Here is a 24,211-nt window from a genome sequence, read left to right as displayed (position 1 = left end):
AGATGAAACTGGTTTGCCTAAAGGTTTATTAGAGTCTGTGGCACAAACAAAGAAACTAAGATTAGAAATAATGATTGAAGTTGTGAAGGTGTTGTGTAAGGTGGCCAAAATGCTGACGTGGAAGGATAGGAGACAATTAAGTACACAGAGGAAGTGGGCAGCATAAAAGATTAACTTTTTAATATTGGACAGCTCTACAGTATGTGTAACTACAGCTTTCTACTACTTCCTCTGAGTAGTAACCCCATGCCTTGAAAATTATGTCTAAAAGGGGATTGAATTGGCAACAGAACAAATGCAACCACTGTTCGGCTTTTGCTATGTATGCTGGGAGTAGCAGGTTCTATTGATCATGAAGTGGCTGGTAAAAATTGTGCCAGCAGTAAGCAGCTTTCCCACACTTGGCAAGATCAGAGAGTGAAGTAAAGAACAGGTGGTCAGGCCAGGAAAAAGAAGTAAATAAGGAGGAGATAAAATCTGAACTTTTCTCTAGACCTGGATAGTGTCCCTCAAGGCTATGAGTGAAATTTGGCAACTTTAATGTGAGCAGAAGCCAAGAATGAAATGACTGCAAAGATCATCCTTTCAATACTGGAAAGGACTCTTCAAAGCAGGGGTGAATGATACTGGCAGGGCAGGGTGATGTGTGTGAGCTTTTGGTATTGCCTTCTCCATAGTTAGTGCTTTCTGGATGAACAGAAGATTTCAGTTTCCAAGACTGGCAGCCAGCACCTCACAGCAGTAGTGAATTACCATGAAAACAAAGATGTACTGTGCTGTGGATGTGCTTGCACTGTTCGATACACTGTAGCATAAGTCAGTAGAAAAATAGAGCATGTATGGACTTTAATGAAACTATAGACATAGAAATATGTTCAGAAGCATTCTATTTATTGCAATTTATAATAGCATGGGCAAGATAATACAATAATTAGTTCTAACAGGGATGTATTATTTACAGCTCAGTGATGTTGTTAAGGCAGTTTGTGTTTTAAATGAGCTTTGATTGTACCCATAATTACAAAAGAAACCTTCCAAGCCACTAAAAATAGTATTTTCCTTCCTTGCTCTATGGCCACCATCTGTAGGCCCTGGATATTAAAAATAATTATGAATGCTGTCCACAAAATGGAGGCCAACGTGTTTCATTAAGAATATGCTTATATAGAGACAGACGAGCTATAAAGAAGCAAGATAATTCTGTACCTGCTGAAGCTTCTTCATATTTTCTTTCTTTAGGATCAGCTTCAGTTTGAATGCCTCCCCATATCTGAATAGGCCTGAATTGAGACTAAAGATAAATAAAGCCAGAGGTCTGTAGTGAATGAAATCTGATTGTTGTTTTTAACTTTTGCACAAGAAGTTCTGCTATTGGCAGTTATCATCCCCCCAGTGCAGGTACACAGCTATAAATTTGGCAGTTGGCACAGCTGAAGGGCCAGGACCCTCATGGCCCATGGCTTGTGTTTGTTCTCTTAAATGAATGGTGCTGAGAGTGAAAACCTCTGGACTTTAGGTTCTGGAAACAGCAATACACAAATGAATTTATTTTTATTTTGGGAAAATTAAAATCCAGGAACAGTTCAGTGTTTAAATAGTCTTTAAGCTCAGAATCTTTTGGTCATGACTCCCATAAATTAAGATGCCAGAATAGATCCATGTACGTGTATATGCATCTAATTTATATATATGCCATATTTTCAATGAAGCAGAACTGATGCAATGTAATGTGGAGATTTTTATAGTTCTTGTGATTTCTGTGATGGGATGCAGGCTGAGGTACTTAACACCTTCTTTGTATCAGTCTTCAGCAGTAAGACCAGTTATTCTCAGGGCAGCTGATCCCCTGATCTAGACAGGTAGGCAAGGTCAGAGAGCAGACTAGACCCCCTGAAACCCGGGAGGAAGTGGTTAGTGACTGGCAGAGCTATTTTAGCTGGTCACAAGTCTATGGGGCTGGATAGGATCCATCCTAGGGTAATGAGGGAGCTGTTTTAAGAGCTTTCTAAGCTGCTCTCCATCATTTATCATCAGTCCTGGCTAACTGGGGAGGTCCCAGACAACTGGAAGTTGGCCAGTATGATGCCAATACCCAGGAAGGGCTGCAAGGAGGCTTTGGGGAACCACAGGCTGTCAGCCTGACCTTGGTGCCTGGCAAGGATATGGAGCAGATAATCTTGAGTGGGGTCACACAGCACCTACAGGATGATTGGGGGATCAGACCCAGCCAGCATGGATTTAGGAGGGGCAGGTCCTGCCTGACCAACCTGATCTTTTATGATCAGGTGACTTCCCTGAGGGATTGGGGGAAGTCTGTGGGTGTTGTCTGTCTGGTCTGCAGCAAAGCCTTTGACACTGTCTCCCACAGCATACTCCTGGAAGAGCTGTCATCCCACATCTTGGATAGGTACACTCTTCACTGGGTTAAGAACTGGCTGGATTGGCCGGGCCCAGAGAGTGGTGGGGAATGGTGCTGCATCCAGTTGGTGGCCAGTCACTAGTGGTGTCCCCCAGGGATCAGTGTTGGGCCCTGTCCTGTTTAGTATCTTCATTGATGATCTGGATGAGGGGATTTACCCTTAGTAAATTTGTGAATGACATCAAGTTTGTACAGGAATGTTGACCTGCTGGAGGGTAGGAGGGCTCTAAAGAGGGACCTGGACAGGCTGGGTTGATGGACTGACATCCAGTGGCATGAAGGTCAACAAGACCAAGTGGCAGATCCTCCACTCGGGTCACAACAACCCCATGCAGAGCTACAGGCTGGGGAAGAGTGGCTGGAAAGTGGCCCAGTGGAAGAGGACACCTTTTTTGAGATACCTGATAGAAGAAAGTCTTTTAGAGAAGTATGTTTTTAAGAGTACCAATAGCACAAATTCACAGTTCCTGAATTGTGGGGCCCAAAAATGAACACAGCACTTAAGCCAAACCTATGTTTAACATTTACACTTAAAAAAAAAAAAAATTCTAAATTTATGCAAGGCATTTTTGTGTCTAAGAGATTACTTAATGATAAAAAAAGTTTGCAAATCATGGAAGACCCATTTAGAGACCTGCATACTGTCTATGTGCCTTAATTCAGGGTGTAAGTAAAGCTGTTGAATGAAGTTTTTAATATTTTTCTAACTTGGGGATTTCCTGTGGTTAGTGCCTATTTCAAAACTATATTTATTTTTCTTGAGTAAATTTTCCATGAAGAAATAGATGTGATCCTATAAGAATTAAGTCTTTCAGTGTAAAATGTTGGCTTTTGCTTCAAGGCCTTGGTCAGATCTTGTTTTGATAGGGAAAAAGTTATTTGAAACTGGTAATAGAATGTTTATATGAGTGTTACTGGACACCTACTGCTAGCTTTCATTACTTTTCAAAGTAGTAACACCATATGTCTTCTGCTGTGAGTAACATAAGTTAAAATGGCCTCCAAAATCAAATAAATTGTGGATTAAAACTGGAGAGAAGGTGTTCCCTCTGATGAGAAACATTGTGGAATTTATAATGTGGCCAATCCTCCTTGAATACTATTCTTTAAAGCTAGGTCATAATTAAGTCAGTAGATAATCCTGAAAAAATTTAAGAAGTAGTGAACACAAATCTAGTAAGCAAATTTAGTAACATTCTACAGGAAGTTTGAAGGTACCTTTTCTGAGATACCTGATAGAAGAGAAAGATTTTAGAGAATTGTTTTTTTAAGAGTATCATTAATACAAATTCACAGTTGCAATTCAGTTTCTCATGGGCTTTTCAAAACATTAACTTTCTTCAGAGTTCGAGTTCTGGGTTCACAGTTATCAAATTCAAGCACATCTCTTAACAATTATTATTTTATATGCAGTAATACTTATTTTATAATTGCATGTTATTTTAAACTCAGTCAAATCTTCTTTCTGTTATGTTTTAGTACTATGCATTTTAAAAAGTGAGGAAACATTTTGGAGCTTCTCTTAGTCGTCCTAATTAATCTGTAGTTCTTGCTAAGTAATAATTAAGGTATTTTTTAAAAAGAACTTCTGTGATGACTAGCCTTTTCAGATGAGATTTATCATATGGGAAGTGGGGACAGCCTTCAGTCCATGAGGCAAGGCTGTGGTGGTGGGGCAGGTTAAGCCAGGAAGACGTCAGGTTTAGATGATAGTCACCAGGATTAGGCACAGCTCAGTGATTACCATACAGATCCACAGCAAGAAGAAAACTCCAAGGTTGAGCTAGGAAGTCACTTGATGGATCCTGGTCCAGGGTTAATATAAAAATTTGTATATGTGTACCTCAAAATGTAGACACAATCCTGTTGGATTCATTGCTCATGTAATGGCAGATCTGAGTTGGAAGCCTGTGCCTCGTGACTTCTATTCCATTTTGCATAGGCTGTTTTATCATGGAATCACAGAATAAGCAAAATTGGAAGGAACCCATCAGGATCATCAAGTCCAACTCCTGGGCCTGCATAGGACACCCAAAGAATCACACCGTGGGCCTGAGAGCATTGTCCAAACACTTCTTGAACTCTCTCAGACTTGATGCTGTGACTACTGCTCTGGGGAGCCTGTTCAGTGCCCAACCACTGTCTGTTGTTTTTGAATAGTAACCAACATTTAATGTGTCAGACCTCTGGTAGCAACCTGTCCAGTCATGCTCAGAAAACATGGTCAGATCCATCAGTCAGTCAGTCAATCAAGTGACCCTAGTTTTGAAAATGGAACTTGGCTGGAGAAAAATATGAAATAACAGTGGTTTTAGCAGTGGATGGGCTGAATCTGACCAGCTGCTCTCTAGCTTCCAAGTTCTCGAGATTCTGATCTGATTCACACTGTGACTGTTAAAAGGTAGTAAGTATTGCCAGTCTTGTCAGTCCTTTCAAAGTATACCTGGAGATACTCAAAGTACCTCCTCATGGTACCTTGGAACTGTGTAATTTCTGCTACCCCTTGGATTTCTGTAGAGCTGCCCTTGTGCATTTCAACATGATACTAGATTGTAGCTCTACTCCGCAGTTAACACGCCCTTTTATGTCTGAGCTCAATTTGGACTCATGCAGTGTGACTTCATGAAGATGAAGGAGATGCTATATCCGGCATGTCCTTTCACTTTTTGATGATTGTGTCTTAACCACTTAAGCTTGTACATACATACTGAAAAACAACTTGAGATAATGGTTCATTTGTATTCTCTGCTGTGAAATCTATTACCAACAGCTTAGTAATACAATTAAATTTTAGCATTTAGAGCAATATAATGAAAATATAGCATAAATTTTAGCTCTGGAATTTTCACCTTGACTTTTTAAATTGTATTAATGTTTGATGATTTTGGAAAACTTGCATAATTTCTGAAGGAAGGGAGAATGTCTTAATACATAGTATTTAAAATGAAGCCTCATTGGGAATCACTGAGAAATTTCTATTAAATCAGATCTGCTATTTGAAAGAATACGGCTGCAAGTATATTTGCTTTATTACCTCAAACTTTTGAGTGAACTCTTACGTCTATTGAATTCTGAATCGGAATTCTTTTTGAATTCAAAATTTCACTTTATAAATGCTTTGTTAATCTGTTATACAATTTTAAAAGTAGATACAGGTTTTATATTAAATATATACTTATTTTAGATTAAGAAAATAATCTAGACATACTTTAATTAAATACATACTTATTGCAGAATAATGTCCTTTCATCTGACTTGATGTGATAGTTTTGTTATATGTGCTTATTTTCCTGTTTCTATTTTCTTTGCTTGGTTTTTTGGGGGTGGGGTGGAGTTTGTTTTCTTTTTGTTGGTATTTTATTCTGGTAATCTGATTAACTGAAAAATTGTCAAAAATAAAGTTTGATGTGATTTTGTGCTAAAGTAGTTTTTGACATGTATGTGTTATAACTCCCAATGTACTTACCTGTTTTTATCATTACTATGTCAGACTGATGAAATAACACATAATGGAGGCATGTTGATTGTATTTTTTTTGAGTGAAGTGTTAGATATAAATGTGGGCTGCTGGTGCAGTTGTGAGCAGACCCAGAGGCTGACAGTGACAGAGCTGCTGGAGGAGGGCTGGGTAGGGTATACTCTGAACGGACCTTGACATCCTGAATTGGTCATGGGGTCATTTCTCCCCAGTGGGGACTGCCCACTTACTAGCATCTGTCAACAGATAATGCCAAGCAAGGAGGTTCCCATAAAAGGAACATTATGTGTTTGGAAAGGGAAAAGAAAACTTTGTGGTGCTGTTGTTGTTATTGTTATCATTATCTAAGACTGGTACTATTGAAATTCCAGGAAGTGGCACTTTCATTCCTTCCCCCACCCCTTTTCTTTCCTTCTTTTCTTCTTTCCTTCTTTCCTTCTTTCTTTCTATGTTTACAGGGTAGAGACAGAAAGGTTTGTCGTGTACTTTGGGTAAGTGCAGTGAACTGTGGTTTGTCTTCAGTGAATCGATGCTTTGTTTTATGAGTGATTAGTTTGGACAGAATCTGTCAATAATTTCCTTTTTTCTCAGGAATCATATCTTCTACATCTCTCAGACAATGCTTGCTTGCCCTTTGATTTTTAATTTGATGGCATGGGTTTCTGGCTTGAAGGCTTATTTAGGATTTGTGAATGATGAAAGTTATTAATGCATGACTCAGTGTTTGATATTCCTGCGCTTGATTGCAATAATGGATTAGTTGTCTTAAACTGCCAGAAACACAATTTGTCCCATCTAAATGCCTGAGCTGATTAGAACTGTAGAGAAGTTTTCTGTGGTCAAAGATGAACAGTTATCTTTTTTTGAGTGACATACCTTTATTTTATATTAACACAAGTTATCGTCTGCTGACGTATTTTTTTTAATATTCAATAAACATGACATATTACCCTTTTAAATAGATATTTCCTGTTTGTTCATTGAATTTTTCTTCCAGAAAACATGGAAGATGCACAGGAATCTGAGTTAATAAACCAACATTTAATAAGCTATATCAAAACCATCAGTCTGAAGGTGCATTCTTTATGCATCTTTCAGTAGTAGTTTTTCTTGCATTTTTAATGGCATGAACTTAAAACAATGTAATTGAAAATTAACATCTGAGGAAATGAATGCAAGAAATTTAATCTCTCTTTGTTTAAGTGATTTTGGATCATCTCTTATGTTTTGATCCAAATACTCCGTAATACTGAATGTGACTCTAAATTTTTAGTGCACAGTTCTATTTCTTTTCTTTTGTGTTGTGTGCATGTATGACTAAAAAACCCCAGAACTATCAACTATAAAAAATAATCAGAAAACAGTAACTTCAGAAACAAACTTCAGGGTTTTTTTTTGAAAATGAATGGAACACACTGATGTGTCTTTCTGAATTTATTATAATCTTTGTAGGTAATTGTTTTAATAATTTATTCGTAACATTCATCAGGATTCTGACGTCCTTCACTTAGATGTGTATTTACTTACTAAAAAGAACCAGCACTCAAAAAACCCCTTTTTTCCTTTCCCAGGGTCAGTGTGGAAAATCAAATACTGAAATACGGGTTTACTACTTGTGAAATTACTATTTTGGAAAATGATGATCCTGGAGGAGTGTTTGAATTTTCTCCCTCTTCCAGAGGTCCCTACAGTATCAAGGTAGCTATCTGAATAACTTTTCTTCATAATTATGGACAAATAAATCTGAGCAGAGTGCAAGTAAAATGCTGGGTTTTGTTTTTTTACAGGAAGGGGATTCTGTTGAACTGCAGATTGTCCGCAGCAGAGGGACCCTTCTCAGGCAGTTTCTGCGATACACTGTAGAACCAAGGAACGATAATGAGTTTTATGGAAGCACAGGAATTCTGGAATTTAAGCCTGGGGAAAGAGAGATTATAATTACTCTTTTGACAAGGATGGATGGGATTCCAGAGGTAGAAATGAAAATTTTCCACTCTTCAAATTGTGTTCACAGCATAACAGTTTGTCACTTATTAGAATATAGGAAAATAAATAGGAGCAGAACAAGTATACAATGCTTTTCTACGGAATGTGTTCCCAGTCTCAAAACCAGGGATGCCTGGATAACTAGAAGGTATCTTTGGCTTTAATAGGCCTCAGTGGATTTTTATTTTTTGTAAATTGAAACTTATTTTTGTATCCATATGAGTTTTTGGCATCTGTTTGTAGAATGCCACTGTTTAATTGAGCTCTGTATGAACAACCACTTTCTTGTTTCTTTTTTGGTAAATACTTGCTAATTGAACTCAGTGCTCTCCAGTCTACACTAATGTTTGCTGTATAGATGCAAAGATTAAATACTTGTTTTAGTGTTCCATGAGGCATCTCCTGTGAGTGTTTTTTCAAGCAATATATGAAATACAAGGTCGCATTAGATTAATAATTTAAGCTGAAACAGTATTTTTAAATTAGCTTAATGTCTTTAAGATCTTTGCTTTCACTGCTACAGATGACAAAGATGTACAAAACCATTGTGCATATAGAAAGTGTGTGTAATTTTCTTTTGTTGAAGTTGTCCTCTCTTTCTGCTGAACAAGTATTTTTATTCTGACTGAGTTTCCCTCTTCCAGCTGGATGAGGCATATGCTGTTGTACTCAGTGGCTACAGTGAAATGTCAGGCAAGCTGGGGAATGCCACAAGGGTCAATATAATGATTTTGAAGAATGATGATCCACATGGTGTCATTCAGTTTCTACTTGATGAATTATCAGTAACAATAAAGGAAAGTAAAGGAGAAATCATCTACGCTGGTAATCCTTTTTATTAGAGTTTCTGCTTTCTCTGCTCTCTGCTCTTGCAAAGCTTCTTTTTCCTACTTCACCTTTGTAGGACAATGCCTGCCTCAAGTCTCTGCTCAGGAGTTTCCAGGGGGCTACAGTACCAGCATGATGAGCAGTGGAGATTAGTGCGGAGGAGGATGGGCCTTGAAAGCCATAGGGATCAATCCAGTGAAAATATAGCTAGGGAATATACCAGGCAGGAGGGACAGAGAATTGATTTATGTGCAAGGTACAACCTGACGGTAGTAGTTCTGCCTGGTGAGCATGAGGAATCAGGTGCTATGTGAGAGAAGAACGAGATAAATTTTCATATGTGTGGCTTCAATTTATCTATCTCTATTGTATCAACAAAGTTGATACAAATTTTAACTGCTGTAATGGTCTATCATTGCATGGCCTTTTGTGTAGGTCTCTCACATATTATTAGTTTTGCAAGAAGTGAATTTACTTACTGTTTCCTTTCATTTATCTTTGTTTCAGCTTTGCTGACCTTTTTGGTTTTGACTTACGTTTTTCTGGAGACACACATTGACTGTAAATGTTTGCATTTTGTAGCCTCTTACAGAGTTGTAAGAAACCAAGGAAACTATGGCAATGTTAGCGTGTCCTGGATTGTTGACCCAGCATGTACCAATGACATCTATCCAGAACAAGGGACTATTTTCTTTGATAATCTGGAGTTCTCAAAAAATATCACCATTTACTCTCTACCAGATGAGGTAATCATTTTTACAGTGTTTTTATGTAAATATGTGGAACCAAGAGTAAGTGCTGAAACATAGCAGTTTAAGAAGCTCTGCTTTTTAAGAACTTGATAATTTTTTGTGGGAAAAATCAAAATACTTGGATAAAAGTGAGTTTACCTAAGTAAATAATAAAAGAATTTGAGACAGTGTACATATCTATAAACAAAAAAAGTAAGAATCTGTCCGTAGTCAAGTGTGGTTAAATTATAATAATAAGTAAAACACTTGTTTTGATAGCAAGAATCCTCATTTTATATTTTTGATTTTGAAGTACGACAAGAAAGAATGTGAATAATTAATAATAAATAAATAAATATAGTGGTAAAAATAAGTTGTATCAGCATGATGTATCAGCATTAGGAAACTGCAAGATAACTTTTGGATCATCTGTACAATAGTAAAAATGAGGGGATTTATTTACAAGGATTTTTGGCTGATGATTTTTGAGTAAGTGTATGAACTGTCATTTGTCATCCCTCTTGACACACTTATGAATCAATAAATAAACAACAATGTGCAGAAACCCTGGTTAACCTCCTCAGCTGTTCATTTTAATTTCTTCATTGTTTTGTATACAAGAAATTAATTTCTCAATACTTTGTCCTTCAGGTACCTGAAGAGATGGAGGTATTCATAATCAGATTATTCAATGCCACTGGTGGAGCCAGACTGGGCAATATAACCAGTGCATTTTTACAAATTACAAGGAATGATGATCCCATTTATTTTGCAGGTTAGATATTACTGGTTTTAAATTTTGAATGCATATTCTACCCCAAAAAGATTTTATTGACAGAGCAGGTTGTTGAAAAATCTTAATCCAAGTGGAGCTAGTGTTAAAGATGTACTTTTTTTTGGTTGTATTGAATTTGCTCTTTTTTTTTTTTACTTCAGAGTTTTCTCTCATTTTATGTCATTATTCTCGTTGATGGCTCTGGGATTGGTTAGGTGGCTAATGACAATATTCTCTTCTACCTGCAAGTATTTCCCTGCCTTTACTACATGTGCCTTCTCTTTCCCTGAGGTGAAGGATCCTCTTGTGGAGGATTAGGTGAATAGGCCACGTGCAAAAATCTCAGGCTTGAACTTGAATTTATTGCTTGTGTGTTTTCAGAACCTCTGACAGTGAGCATTACAGAAGGGAGTGTAGCAAACTTTACAGTCCTAAGGAGTGGATCTGCTGATGCTGTTGTTGCTGTTCAGTATATTACTGTCAATGGAGATGCAACAGCTGAAGAGGGAGACTTTGTTCCCAGTGGAAAAAACAGTGTCATTCTGTTTGGTGTTGGAGAAAGAGAGCAGAACTTATCTGTGTATATTAATGATGATGATACCCCTGAAACTGATGAAACATTTTATATCTTCCTTTTGAATTCAACAGGTAAAAATAATGATTTAATGTATATTTAGTAACTCTCTTTTTATTTTTTTCTCTACTTTTTACCAGTTTGTTCTTATCATAAAGCAATGTATAAATGTCAGGCATTATATGACTAAGGTTTGCTTCAACATTTCTGTAGAATTTCTGACAGTGTGTTTGGATTTTGATCTTGAATTGTTTAATTGGAAACAAAATTTAAATTACACAGCTGAAACTGTCCTGCAAAAATAACTGGAGTTAAAATCTCTTTTCAAATACTCCAAATTAGATGGGTTTTTTTACTTATCAATAAGAAAATAAAAACTAAATATAAGAAATAGGTAATTTTTATCAGTTATCTGAGTATAAGGTAGTTCATGTGTTTCCTGAGGCCAGTCACTCTGATACTGAGCTCTCTTACAGATTATCAACTTCATGGAAATCATTGGACAAAGCCATTCTTCTCCCTTCTTAAATTTTCTCTTCAGTGATCCCTTTCTACTTTACTAACTTAGGATCTGCTGCTATTTTCTTTTACCATTCTGTTGGAAACATGTGATGTCTTTCCTCCTGGCACACATTCCTACTGGAATGGGCAAAATACAGAATATTTCTAGATGCACTCCTGAAAGCAAAAAAAAAAAAGTAATTATTATTTTTCTTTATTTGATCTGCTGCATACATTGGCCTTGATTTGTTTTTGAAAATTATATTGTAGTGCTGTACCTCTGAGAAAATACAAATAGAAGTATATGAAGTTAAAATCATAAACATATTGTTCATTTTGGAATAAAAACAAGTCTAGTGCTCTTGGAAAGGGTGTAAACTAGAATGGGGACAGAAACATAATATACCTCTGTGGACATAAAGAGGTGTTGATATGTCCCTACTGTCCTAAAATCCACACAGAAATCCTACTAGCTTCCATCTTACTTCACAGGTATCTTGTATTTTTTTCCTTTCAGATAGGCTGTGATGTGGGTATGACTAATCTCTTAGAGATTCTTGTTGCCTTGTATTTAGTTAAAGTGCAATATTTCTGTTCTAGGCCTAAAGGAGAGCTGGGATCTCCAAATACATATCTTTTTCTTCTGACTTGACCAATTGATCAAGTATGAAGTACTACCTCTCATACAATCCTTTCTTCTCAGAATTGGATCATCTCTGGTCATGTCACATTTTTTTCTGCAAATCTACCTTCTTGCTCTCTGCCAAAGATGCTACTTTTACATATTTTTACTCTGATTTGTCTGTTACTGAATACCTCAAATATTGATTTTCACTGATTGGTTTATCATTGCTTGTTTCTTTCTTTGCATGAAAGCTGTTGGTGTGAGAAGGAAACATTCGGTTTTAGAGTTACCTTCATTTCTGATTCCAGTTTTGATAAAATTAATCACCCTCTTTTTAGGGGATACTGTTATCTTTAATGCTGGAGTGGCGACAGTTATTATTGAAGCAAATGATGATCCTAATGGAATTTTCTCCTTAGAATCTCTAGAGAAGGCAGTGGAAGAAGGAAAAAGTAATAGTTTTTTGTAAGTAACTTTTAAGTAATATTATTTCCCCTTTTTTGAACACATGTATGTATGTATTGATTTATGTATTACTTTATGGGTAATACTTTGATCTAATTCCATTTTTTGCATTGCTAAAATTTATTAAAAAAATAGTTCTACCAAATTTTGGGTTAAAATATTTGCAAACATATTGAGAACATCAACTCTTATATTATCAAGTAGACTGTGCATATTAAAATGTGCACAAAATTCCTGTTAACATATAAACAAGATTACAGCATAGGAGTTTTTGTTATAAAGAGAAGTAAAAAATCTTTTCAAAATACAGCTAAATACAACTACGTGCTTGTTCATTTCTTTTTGCACCCTACTTTGAAGTCTTACCCTGCAACAACCTATATTACTGTATTCTTTCTGATAGTTTGTTTTTCTTTTGTCTGTAAATTACAGACGGAAGCCTATCCTCAAAGTCCAAGGATAAATATATTCTTCCCTAAAGGAAGGCTAAATATATTTTTCCCTAGTCTGACTGGCAGCTGCTGGGATTTATTCAGGAAGGGGAAGGGTTAAGAAATTAATTTTCATGGCATCCAACATTTTTATGTTCCTAGTGTCCCAGTGTGGTTATAAATTGACAAAAATACTGATTTTCAATAAGAAAATTCTAGACAGGGTATAGAGAGATGTATGTTCACAATAACTCTGACGGTGAGAACATTTAGAAAAGAGGCTTTTTTCACAATTGTTTGATTATCTTTTATATATTTTTATTTGATTTGACTCTTTGTTTTAAGGCCTTGAAACAGAGGCGTATGACTGTGAGTTAGATCTTTATGCTTGTGTTGCACATCTAAAAAATAAAAATCCTTGTTAAAAAGGTATAATAAATATATATTCTGTGGTTGCTTTTGTTATGCTGCTCTTTTTTTGGTCCTTTATAATTTTATTTGCAGGATTTTTTTTTTCTAATTGATGGTGAAGAGTGATGATTTGAACTAAACACATTTATATACAGGTGCTTTATGTAAGCACATGATACCAACATCTGAGGACCTTGCTTAGTCCTTATGGATAAAATGTATTTTCTAGGAAACTGTCTTTTTCATACCCTTAAAATGATTTGACTTTTGTTTAGTACATAAGGAAAGGGTAAGACTATTTTATAATCTAACCAGTGAGAACACCTATGGCAGCACTGAGCTTTAAAGAGAGTAACTGGAGTTACTGCAACAGTGCTACACAGCTGGAATAGAAGGCCCTGCTTAATAACAACAAAAGGAAACCTTTGGAAGCAGGAAAAATGTAATTGTTTTTCTGTGCCTAGACTGCCTTACTGAATTAATTTTTCAGAGTTGTATAATAATGCTTTAAACATCTTTTTTCTTTTTACTATGCAAACATAAGTACAGTTTTTGTATGGAAACATATTTTGTTAATATAGGAATGATATTATTCATTTTTTATTTATAATGACTTTTTGAAATTGGTGAAACTATGTTACCAGATAGCCATGCAAACAAATAAAAGCTTTTTTTTTATTTATTGCATTCTTAATATGGAATAATCACAGATTTGTAAAGGACCTTCTATATAACCCAAATTAAATACCAATGTAAAAAAATTTAAGGAGCCATGATAATTATAGGCAAAACTGTAATTAAATGCATTCTCTTTCTTCTCTAAGAGTAGCCAGCTATCTCCATTTTTAGTGTTCATTTGCTGAACTATACATTCATTTTAATTAAAAAACAGAAGTGCAAGACAAGCTGATGTTCATCTTAACAGTACTATTTTGCAGGTACTTTCATTGATTACTTTCTTTCTAAGCTATCTGTGGTATACCTGGGTGTAGAATTATATTGTGAAATTGCAGGCCCTCTAAGAGGGCTGTATTATCATTCATGGTTCTATTTGTTATTTGTGGTTATTTAGAACAATGTATATTATTTCCCACAGTAAGAATGATTAGTGCACATTTTCCATCGTTAGTGGAGAATGCTGATGAATACCTGCCAGAATATTCACTCTTTCTGTATCTCTGAACAGGATTTTGAGACATAGAGGACACTTTGGGAATGTCTCATTAACCTGGCAGCTGTTTCATAATGGCTCTACACTGAAGCCAGGAGAAGAGTTCTATGAAACTTGTGGGACCGTGTACTTCATGGACGGTGAAGGATCAAAGCCGATAGTGCTCCATGCTCTTTCAGATAAAATTCCCGAATTCAATGAATTTTACAGTTTAAAGTTGGTGAATGTTTCAGGTACTGTCTTCCATAAAACCATTCCCTTTCTATCTGGTAGAAAATAATTATTGTATTTAATCAGTCAAAAAGAAAACAATCCTCGAAAGACCTTTGTCTTGAATCATGTCATCCTATACTTTTCTGGTGAGATTTTAGGTTCTATTTTTCATTTATTCTTTAATTTAGGTATATGAACACAGTTTTGGAATCTGGACTTTAAAAAGGATGCCTTTTATTGATTTCAGAGGTGTAGAGCTTTGTGTAGAGCTGAAAAAATGAAGGTATTAAAGGTTATGCATATCTACCATACTGGATATTGGCTGGCTTGTTTGCTTTTTTCTAGAAATTTCTGTAAAATAAAATAGTTACCACTTCGTATCACTTAAATTACAACTGCTACAGGCCTGCTACTGAGTAGAGTTCCAAATCTGCTGGACTCCTTCCACCTCAGTACTATTTATGGTCTTCTGTGCCGAGATACAACTGAAAATATGTTGACATTTCCGTAAGTGAAATCCATATGCATGTACAGAAGATTTCCTACTTAGTGGTGCATGGTGGCTCTACATTCACACCATGGTCTTCATATCATGAATTCTTACTGTGGAGAAGTAGGTGACTAATGGCAGGACTTAGGAGCAGTTTTAACACACACCTGGTTACTGATTTTGCAGGGTAATCTCTGCTTATTTAAAGGCAATGAACCAAATGTTGCCATTTCATATTTGCGTAAATCTTGAAGTAAAATGAGAACTGAATTTGACCCCGTGTTTTTCAAATGAAACAAAAACAACCTCTCTCATCACTAATTCAGAAAATCTGGAGCTAATCTTGTTTTAGCTGAAGGACAGTTATATTTTGCAGTTGAAAAATAACGTGACTTGTTTTCTGTGAAAATGTTCTCTATCGTGTTTTAAAACCAATACGGTTAAATTATGTTAATCCTAAATTGGAGATATTTTTAAGAGTTTAGAGACCCTTTAAAGAAGATTAGTCCTATTTAAAAAGGTATTTTGTTTAAACTTTTTAAAATACTTAGTAACTTTTTTCAGACCAGTAACTTTTACTCTTAACTTCCATTACATAGGTGGGTCTCCTGGTCCTGGTGGGCAGTTGTCTGAAACAAGTCTTGCTGTAACCGTGATGATCCCTTCCAATGATGACCCTTTTGGAGTCTTCGTTTTAGATCCAGAGAGTCAGGACAGAGAGATAGTAGAAGATATTCTTTCTGAAGATGATCTTTCCTGTATTACAGACTTCACCATCTGGAGAAAACAAGGCACTTTTGGGGTTGTCCGTTTAGGTTGGGAAATACTGTCCAGTACGTTTCAAGCTGGATTACCATCAATGGTAGACTACTTGTTGCTGGGATCATTTCCAAGTTCAGTACAATCCCAGCCGCACATGAGACGCCATCACAGTGGAACAGATGCTTTGTATTTCAGTGGAAAAGAGGATGCATTTGGAATTATTGGTCTGGAATACCCATACAATGGAAATACTGCAGTAAATAATTTTACATTTTCAGCATGGTTAATTCCTAATGTCAATACTGACGGTTATATAGTTGAAAAGGATGATGGTAATGGGACCTTATATTATGGCGTGAAAATCCAAACAAATGATTCTCATGTTTCTGTAGTGCTTCATTATACAGCATTAGGATCCAACATGACATACATAGCCAAAGCAGCAATCCTAAAATACCTGGATGAAAGTACTTGGATTCATGTTCTGATTACTCTGGATGAAAGTATAATTGAATTTTACATGGATGGAATTTCAGTTCCAGGAGGAATTAAGAGCCTTAAAGGAGAAGCAATTGCTGATGGTGAGGCAATAGGTTGTATTATTTTTCTTCATATGTAAAGTTCTGCAAAATATAAAGAGTCTAGCTCCTTGAAAGATGTATGCAAAATTCTGAAATTATTATATCTGATTGGTTAGTTAAAAGAAATGCGTAGAAAATTCTAGGGATTTTCAAAAACTTTATAAATGAAAATAAGAGCTGGGAAGTTTTCAAAAAGCATCAGAACTGTAAGAGAGCTTGGATTGCAATAATTTGAAAATAATAATAATTATATTTCTATATGTATTTTTATCATGTATTATATAGTTACGTATATTTCTAATTGATAATTTTCATTTGATTTACAGTACTGTGGCTAAGAAAGAATGTTTTTCCTCTCAATTTCTGAAACAAAATACAATAATGTTTTTGATTCTAGTTGTGTATTATATTACAGCTAGGCCAATATTTTGTAAGCAATAGAATTTTTCAGGGTTTAGATTTACTTAAGCATGTATTTACATGATATATGAAATTTTTTCCCATACATTTAATGATGTTCCAAATAAAATTAGCATGTATACTTCAGTTCTTCTAACTCAATATTCCTGGATGTGGCTTTAGTCATGCATAACCATTATGGACTTTTACATTGAACTAGCATAGCAGTGAGCATCACAATAATTCCTTTATAAAGTCAGGTATTGTATGGTGGAAATACATTTATATTTGCTCTTTCTTTTGCAGTTCCTCACTCTTCCATGTGCTTTTTTATTTCATAGCAGTAATCTCCATCCTTTTCCTTTCTTTCTCTCCTCGTCAGTTTCACAGGTTTTATTTCATGGGGTTAGGCAATGAATGATTATCAAATTCTTGAATACAATCTCCTCTGTAATCAAAGAAGGAAAATTATAAAAACATAGAGTAATGTTAAATGCATATACATCTACATGTATATATGTGTACAAACATAAAGTGAGCATAAAGAGGAGACTTCATTAATTCTGGAGTGTAGGATTTTATTTCTCCCTTTAATTTCCTGGTAGTTGAAGTCTAAGAAATTTAGCCTCTGTAAAAAAGTAGTTCCTCTGCAACAAAGTAGTGCCTCTGCAATTAATAACTTCCATCAGACGTGCAGTACTGTAGCTGAGAAAGGATTATTTTCCCCCTCAGTTTCTAAAACGAAGAAGTGTGAAATGCAGTAAGGCTTTTTTTGCTAGAAGGATATGTCTGAGTATGTGCAAATTTTCCATATTAATGGAGATGATGTGTGCTCGCTCTGCGGGTACTACAAGTATAAGCTAAGAATTTAATCTCTTTCCATTTAAAGTTGGATACTATGGTGAGTACACTAGCCTGGCTTTTCTCACCATCCTCTGCCTTGTGTCTTGGGACCATTAGCAGTTGCTGTGGTTGCTTATTTCTAGAAGTGACACGCAGTGGCACATTTCCTTCCAAAATCAGAAAACCGCTGAAGAGATATGTTCGATGTGTTTTAGAGTGATAGGAATGAGTATGAGCTACCAGCTTAGTATATTTGTGAAAAAGGGAACTGTCATCCTCTGAGTTGCTGAGTGGGATAATTGTTTGGAGAGAAAGAAATGTTAAAGCATTTGTAAAAAGTGCTTGGAATTTGGTGTACATTTCTGAAGCCCCTCTTCCTGTGCATTATGGTACAAGCATGTCCAGTGTGGCTAATAGTCTGATAACAAGAATGGATTCACTGTCCTAGCAGAGGGATACAAAATGGGCAAAGCAAGTGTTTGGCAAAAAAAAAGTGAGATGGGCTGCAGCCGGGCTCTGCACATTTTTAATGGAATGAGAGAAGTTTTGAAGATTCATTAAGATAAGGGATGATGACAATGTTCAGATAGAATTAGTAGGATGAGAAACAGGAACGGTCTAGGAAGGAATTATTTCACCTGTGATGATCTACCTGTAACACTGAGATGAGGCTTGAGGAACCTCCCAGTCTGCATTTCAAGATCAATATGATTACTAATCCAGGGACAGTAAACAATTTACCATAGATTTTTAAATAGTTATGTATATTATCTATTTTGAAAAAGAACCCAAAACAATGACATGAGAAAAATTCTGATTTTCTTCTCAGGTCCAGGAATAGTGAGAATTGGAGCAGGAATCAATGGAAACAGCAGGTACATGGGTCTAATGCAGGATGTAAGGCTTTATGAGAGAAAACTGACACAAGCAGAGATCTATGAACTCCATGCAGCTCCTGCAAAGAGTGACGTACACCCTGTCTCTGGGTATTTGGAGTATCGGCAGGGAGAAACCAATAAATCATTCATTGTGTCTGCAAAGGATGACAAAGAGGAAGAAGGAGAGGAGTTATTCATCCTAAAGCTCATTTCTGTGTGTGGTGGAGCTCGAATTTCACAAGAAAACACAACAGCAAGGTTAAGAATACAGAAAAGTGATAATGCTAATGGTTTATTTGGTTTCACTGGAGCATGTATTCCTGAGGTAAGATATTCATAAGGAAAACTAGAGGAGAAATTTTAGACACAGCCAAACTAATGGCAAGGCTAACTAACATTTGAAGGGCCTTGATTCCACATTGTTAGTTTTTGTAGTTAAGCAAAATTTTCTAGAATTTGGAATTGTGTAAGTTCTGTTAATACAGCCTCAGTTACACTGGCATTTGCAATATCACTTTTTTTTAAATACCCCCAAATTATTTTTATTAAGAAAATTTATTTTATTACATAAACTGAAGACTAAGGCCTAAATTTTCCTAGAACAATTTTTTTCCTGTACTTCTGTAACTACTGAGACTGTAACCTGATGTCATCTTGGAGAGAGTTCATTTTCTTCTTAGTTCCTGATACAGTGCTGTGTTTTGGATTCAGGATGAGAATAATGTTGATAACACAAGGATCGTTTGGCTGATGCTAAGTCAGGCTTCCCCTGAATCAGACTTTTGTGTCTCATGCTCTGCTAGTGAGGAGCTGCTCAAAAAGCTGGGAAGGAGCATGTCCAGGACAGCTGACCTGAACTGGCCAAAGGAACATTCCATACCATAGAATGTCATGTCCAGTATATAAACTGTGGGACTTACCTGGAAGGGAGTTGGTCATTGTTTGGAAATGGGCTGGGTATTGGTCAGCATGTGGTGAACATTGTGCTGTGCAGCACTTGTTTCTCCTGGGTTCTGTTACAGCCTCTCCCTCGCTTATAATTAAATCATCATCATTATCGTCATCATATTTGATATGAATTCACTTGATACTGGCTGGAAGCTGCTGTTTTTAAACATTAAATTTTCTATGGTGGGTGGCCACCATATATACAGTATGTGAACTTGAATCTTCTTTTGAGAGGATTGAAATAAACATAATTAATTTGTAGGTTTTTAATCATTATGAGGGAGAAAGACATGATACCTATTTATATTATTACTAGATTATTTCGGAAAACAAATTGCATACTGCTTTCCAATTTGGAACTCTTATGACCTCTTAAGTACATCCTTTCTAACTGAAGTCCTTGTGTTTGAAGTGTGATGTGTTTGAAGGCAACCATCTTGCCTGAGTGATGCTAGTTTTCAGTTTGGTTCAGTTTGCTTTCCAGGTGCCTACCATCTTGTATCATAATAGATTACAGTTTCAAATGCCACTGGTAATTCTGTGATACCACAGATCAGAAGCCAAGCATGAAGCAAAATTAAAAGTTTATACGGCGTGTTAATTGTTTCTCCTTTATCTTATAATATTCTTTCATCAGTAGTTTAATTTGCTTGTGTCCTTACCTGTCTGTTAAGCAGCTTAAGGCACATTCAGTATCTACACTGTGTTATACAGAAGCTCTGAAATTTGTCTAATGCTTAAGATAGCTTTACCCTTTCTGATAATTTTCAAATGAAATTGTTTTCTATTTTAGTTTGATGATCATAATTTTTTAATATACTTGGCCGGTATCAATAACTGATTCGTTCCAAATATGTGAAATTTTTGCTACTGAAGGCATGTTCTTTGCAAAGACAGAATTGCAAAGAGTAGTGTAGCACAAAAAGTTTTTCAGTTTTTCCTGAATGATGATAGTATAGTTTAATTTAAACGTATCTCTTTTGTTCTCCACAGTGTTTTTAGTCAGGGAGAGGAGGAATACAAATCTTTCTTAAAATTAAAATAATTGACATTAATATAAAGCAGTAGAGTCATCTGCCTTTGACATACACATTTCAAACATATTGATTCTTGTTTTGTGTCCAAAAGAAACAACGGAGTACCGTTACTGGCTGACCTCAGGGAGAAGCTATTGCAATTTCCATTAAGATTGTTCCACCATCAAGTTCAGTTTCAGCTTCCTATTTGTCTGAAAGTGCTGAAAGGAACATGACAGCAACAAAAAATTGCTGAACATTTGACTAGCATTAGAGAATTCAATCTTTTACCTTTATTCCTTTGATTTACTTTGATCCTAACAAATATGTCAATTCTTGCTTTCTTCCAGACTGCTGATGAGGGTTCCACTATATCCTGTGTCGTGGAGCGTACAAGGGGAGCCCTAGACTATGTGTATATAAATTACATTATCTCACAGGTTGATTCCAGTGGCATAAATTACTCTATTAGCGATTTTTCTAACAGCAGTGGCACTATCACATTCCTTCCTTGGCAGAGATCTAAGGTAAACCCTATCTTCCTATTAACTATTCATCCTGTCCTTTGCAAACCTGCTGGAAAACACCTTCTGAGGGTGCTTGACTGGTTTTCATACTAAACAATCTTTCCTTCACATGGCTTTTATTATATTTTGTAGATTTTTTTTCATCTGTGACATCTAACAAGTGATAGGATAGACGTCCATATATATCTGCGTGCATCTCACTTCAGGGGTTGCTGTGCATGCATGAATGCTTAAATGCACCTAATGCATAAGATATGTTTACATATATGTATATATTAAATCCATGTCTATCTATTTATACACTTCATAGATACATATACATATATATCTATATGTATACTTCAGGTAGTCCTGAGCTTGACTAGTGGATCCAGTGACTTTTGAAATTGGAATATGATCAGGTTTTGATCTGAGTTTTGGAGCTCAGTTTTATCTCCACAACAATTAAATAGACAGCAGTCAACTTCAGTGCTGTAATCAAGTGTCTTGCAGCTGTTTGCCACATTCTGTCTCTTTTGATTAATCTATTTCTGTGAATTTGACCCCAACCCACAGCACAGGAATTTTACATTCATCTGAAGAAGAGATGTGGGACCACAATACTGTAGGAAGTTAATGTGTGTTTTCTATGAGTGTTTGTTAAATAGAAAGGGGGGATTGAGAGTAGAAAACACTGTCTTTAATTTCACGTCTATCATTCTGCTGAAGTCAGTACAGACTGAGTGAAACCTACTGACATAATTTGTAAAGATCCCAGTGACCCCACTAGAACTGTGGATCTGGTCCCAGTTAAACAATGTAATTGATTACAGCTTGGCAAAAACATGTGATTTTGGAAAACAGTATGCTCCTGACAGTTTATTCAGCTTTAATTCTCTATTGAAACATATTATGGCATTACATATAGTCATTTAAAGTAAAATTTGCCAAGTTACTCCAGTCTGACAGCATGGTTGAGGCCTGACTTATTTTACATAATGGCAGAAAAGACCTTGCTGCATTGCTGTATGGTCTAATATACAGTCTGCATACAGAGGACGTAATGGTCATGGCCCTAAGAAACAGTCTGGGAGCAGTTGCTCATCAGGTGAAAAATCTTAAGAGAATTTCCATTGACTTTTGTAAACTATTCATTCCCATGGCTCTAAATATGGTCAGCTACCTAAACGTTTTCTCCTATATGTTTGTCATATATTATCACTATATATAGAAAGCTGGAATTGTCTGAGTTTAATGTATTAGCCTATGCAGAGCAGATTATGTTACCTGATAGTATGATCTGTAATCTCAAGTGTCAGGTGGCATAAAAAGCTCACTTCACTTGCTCTCTAAATTAGATTCAACACTGTAATGTCTCTGGAAGCTTGGTGAAGGTGTTTTTGGAATGGTTATTCTAAACTTATTATCCTAGAAATTAGGTTAAGTTACATGGAGAGCAAAAATATTCTCTACATTACTTTCTGAGCTCACAGCGGATACAGCTGATTGACTGAAAAATTAATTGTTTAATGGGCTATAAAACTCTTAACGGATGTATGTTGCATAGTTTGATTTCTCCATGATTTGGTCCTTCTCTAGGTCTTAAACTTGCATGTTATTGATGACGACATTCCGGAGCTAAATGAGTATTTCCGTGTGACATTAGTCTCTGCAGTATCTGGAGATGGAAAACTAGGTTCAACTCCTACCAGTGGAGCAAGTATAGATCCAGAAAAGGAAACTACTGATATCAGCATTAAAGCCAGTGATCACCCATATGGTAACAATGTTGAAGATGATAACAGTCTTATTGCATATTTATGTATACTTCTAGCTCAAGAGGTAAAAATTTGCCTAGCTCAGATAGATGAGGAAGAAATGCCAAGTATTACACTTTATCTAACTTGAGATTAATTCATGATATTTAGACAAGAATGAAAGCCAAATTACTTACTCTTGAGAATGCTACAAAAAAGGCATTAAAACTGCCTGGACCAAACATATGGTCAAACAAAATTGCATGTTGTTGATTTTATGCCAGTTTTTGTGAAATGAGAATTCCTAATGGAGAGGGACATTTAAGCATGCTTATTATTATACCAATAAGTACCCATTATTATGACATATTTGGGTTCTTTTGGGAAGAGTTGAATTCATTCTTGTGATATGTTTTTTTAAGACTGTCATGAATATCAGTGAGATAGGGAATGATACAGAACACATTCCTGGAAATAGTGTGATTGAGTCCTAAAGGCATATTAATATTTTTTTAAAATTTCATAAACATTAAGTATAGATATTTTAAATATTTTTGTTTCAATTTTTTATTATAATTTGAATTTGGTATGAGAAGCCATGTAAATAGTAATTTTTGTCTTTCAGGTCTACTGCAGTTTTCAGTGGGGCCACCTCCTCAACCCAGTGATGAAATGATTCTGCCAGCCTCTTCTGTGCCCCATATCACTGTTAAAGAAGAAGTTGGACACATTAGATTATTGGTAGTTCGTGCACAAGGGCTTCTTGGAACAGTTATTATGGAATACAGGACAGTGCCACTTACAGCTTTCAGTCCTAAGGATTATCAGGTATGGCCATTGCCAAGGTGTGTAATTATTTTAGAGCTATTTGTCTTGGAAATAGCCATAGTTTGAATCTTTTATCTTAGCTGTGATAACTTTTCACAGAAACAGTTTGTTTTATATGGTGTTGTGATAGATAAATGCATAGTACTCACTGTAAAAATATAAATTGCTATGTGCCTTTTGCCTCCTTTCTGTGCAGCATCTTGTGTTTCCTAGGAAAAGCCTCTGAGTTTTATTTTGATATCTTTAAGAAAATTGTCAATGCAGCAAGAATGGAAGTACATCAGACTTTATATGAGCATACAGGTGCATGTACAGGTGAAGATTATATTTGTATGCATTAGGATTTGTACATATTCAACAACATAGCTTATATGTATCTGTGTTTGCTTGTTAAACTGCTGATTGTGCAGAAAAATGTAGATAAATGAAGATTCTCATAAGTCAGTGAATTTAGATTGCTATTTGTTATAACAAAGACTCAGCAGATTTTTTTAAAGCCAAAGTGAAGAGAAGTAGGTGTTTTGACAAAGTCAAAAAGAATTGAGGTTGAATTTCTTTTTTCATTTGGATGAAAACACTAAACTTGAACAAAAAT

At 35.8% G+C, this 24,211-nt stretch overlaps 1 protein-coding gene across 13 annotated transcripts in view; it reads left to right on the top strand.

The window, feature by feature from the left end:
- Window positions 1-24,211, top strand: part of ADGRV1 (adhesion G protein-coupled receptor V1) — a 317,856-nt gene that overhangs the window by 46,512 nt on the left and 247,133 nt on the right. For 10 of the 13 annotated variants that reach the window (XR_004237332.1, XM_032095167.1, XM_032095173.1 and 7 more), the window contains 14 exons: window positions 6,356-6,388; window positions 7,469-7,595; window positions 7,685-7,870; window positions 8,528-8,708; window positions 9,294-9,457; window positions 10,094-10,217; window positions 10,599-10,865; window positions 12,256-12,382; window positions 14,411-14,628; window positions 15,698-16,441; window positions 18,513-18,886; window positions 20,876-21,052; window positions 22,631-22,811; window positions 23,414-23,616. Coding sequence is in view for 12 of the 13 variants with exons in the window: in XM_032095167.1 (XP_031951058.1) it covers window positions 6,356-6,388; window positions 7,469-7,595; window positions 7,685-7,870; window positions 8,528-8,708; window positions 9,294-9,457; window positions 10,094-10,217; window positions 10,599-10,865; window positions 12,256-12,382; window positions 14,411-14,628; window positions 15,698-16,441; window positions 18,513-18,886; window positions 20,876-21,052; window positions 22,631-22,811; window positions 23,414-23,616 (3,106 nt within the window). In the remaining variant the exon portion in view is untranslated. Of the gene's footprint in view, window positions 1-6,355; window positions 6,389-7,468; window positions 7,596-7,684; window positions 7,871-8,527; window positions 8,709-9,293; window positions 9,458-10,093; window positions 10,218-10,598; window positions 10,866-12,255; window positions 12,383-14,410; window positions 14,629-15,035; window positions 15,116-15,697; window positions 16,442-18,512; window positions 18,887-20,875; window positions 21,053-22,630; window positions 22,812-23,413; window positions 23,617-24,211 lie in introns of those variants that run through there. The other 3 variants (XM_032095171.1, XM_032095170.1, XM_032095177.1) reach the window with 2 other exon arrangements.

The sequence above is a fragment of the Corvus moneduloides genome, chromosome Z (genome assembly GCF_009650955.1).
Source record: "Corvus moneduloides isolate bCorMon1 chromosome Z, bCorMon1.pri, whole genome shotgun sequence".
NCBI classification, from domain to species: Eukaryota; Metazoa; Chordata; class Aves; order Passeriformes; family Corvidae; genus Corvus; species Corvus moneduloides.
This window is presented reverse-complemented; position numbering and strand designations above follow the sequence as displayed.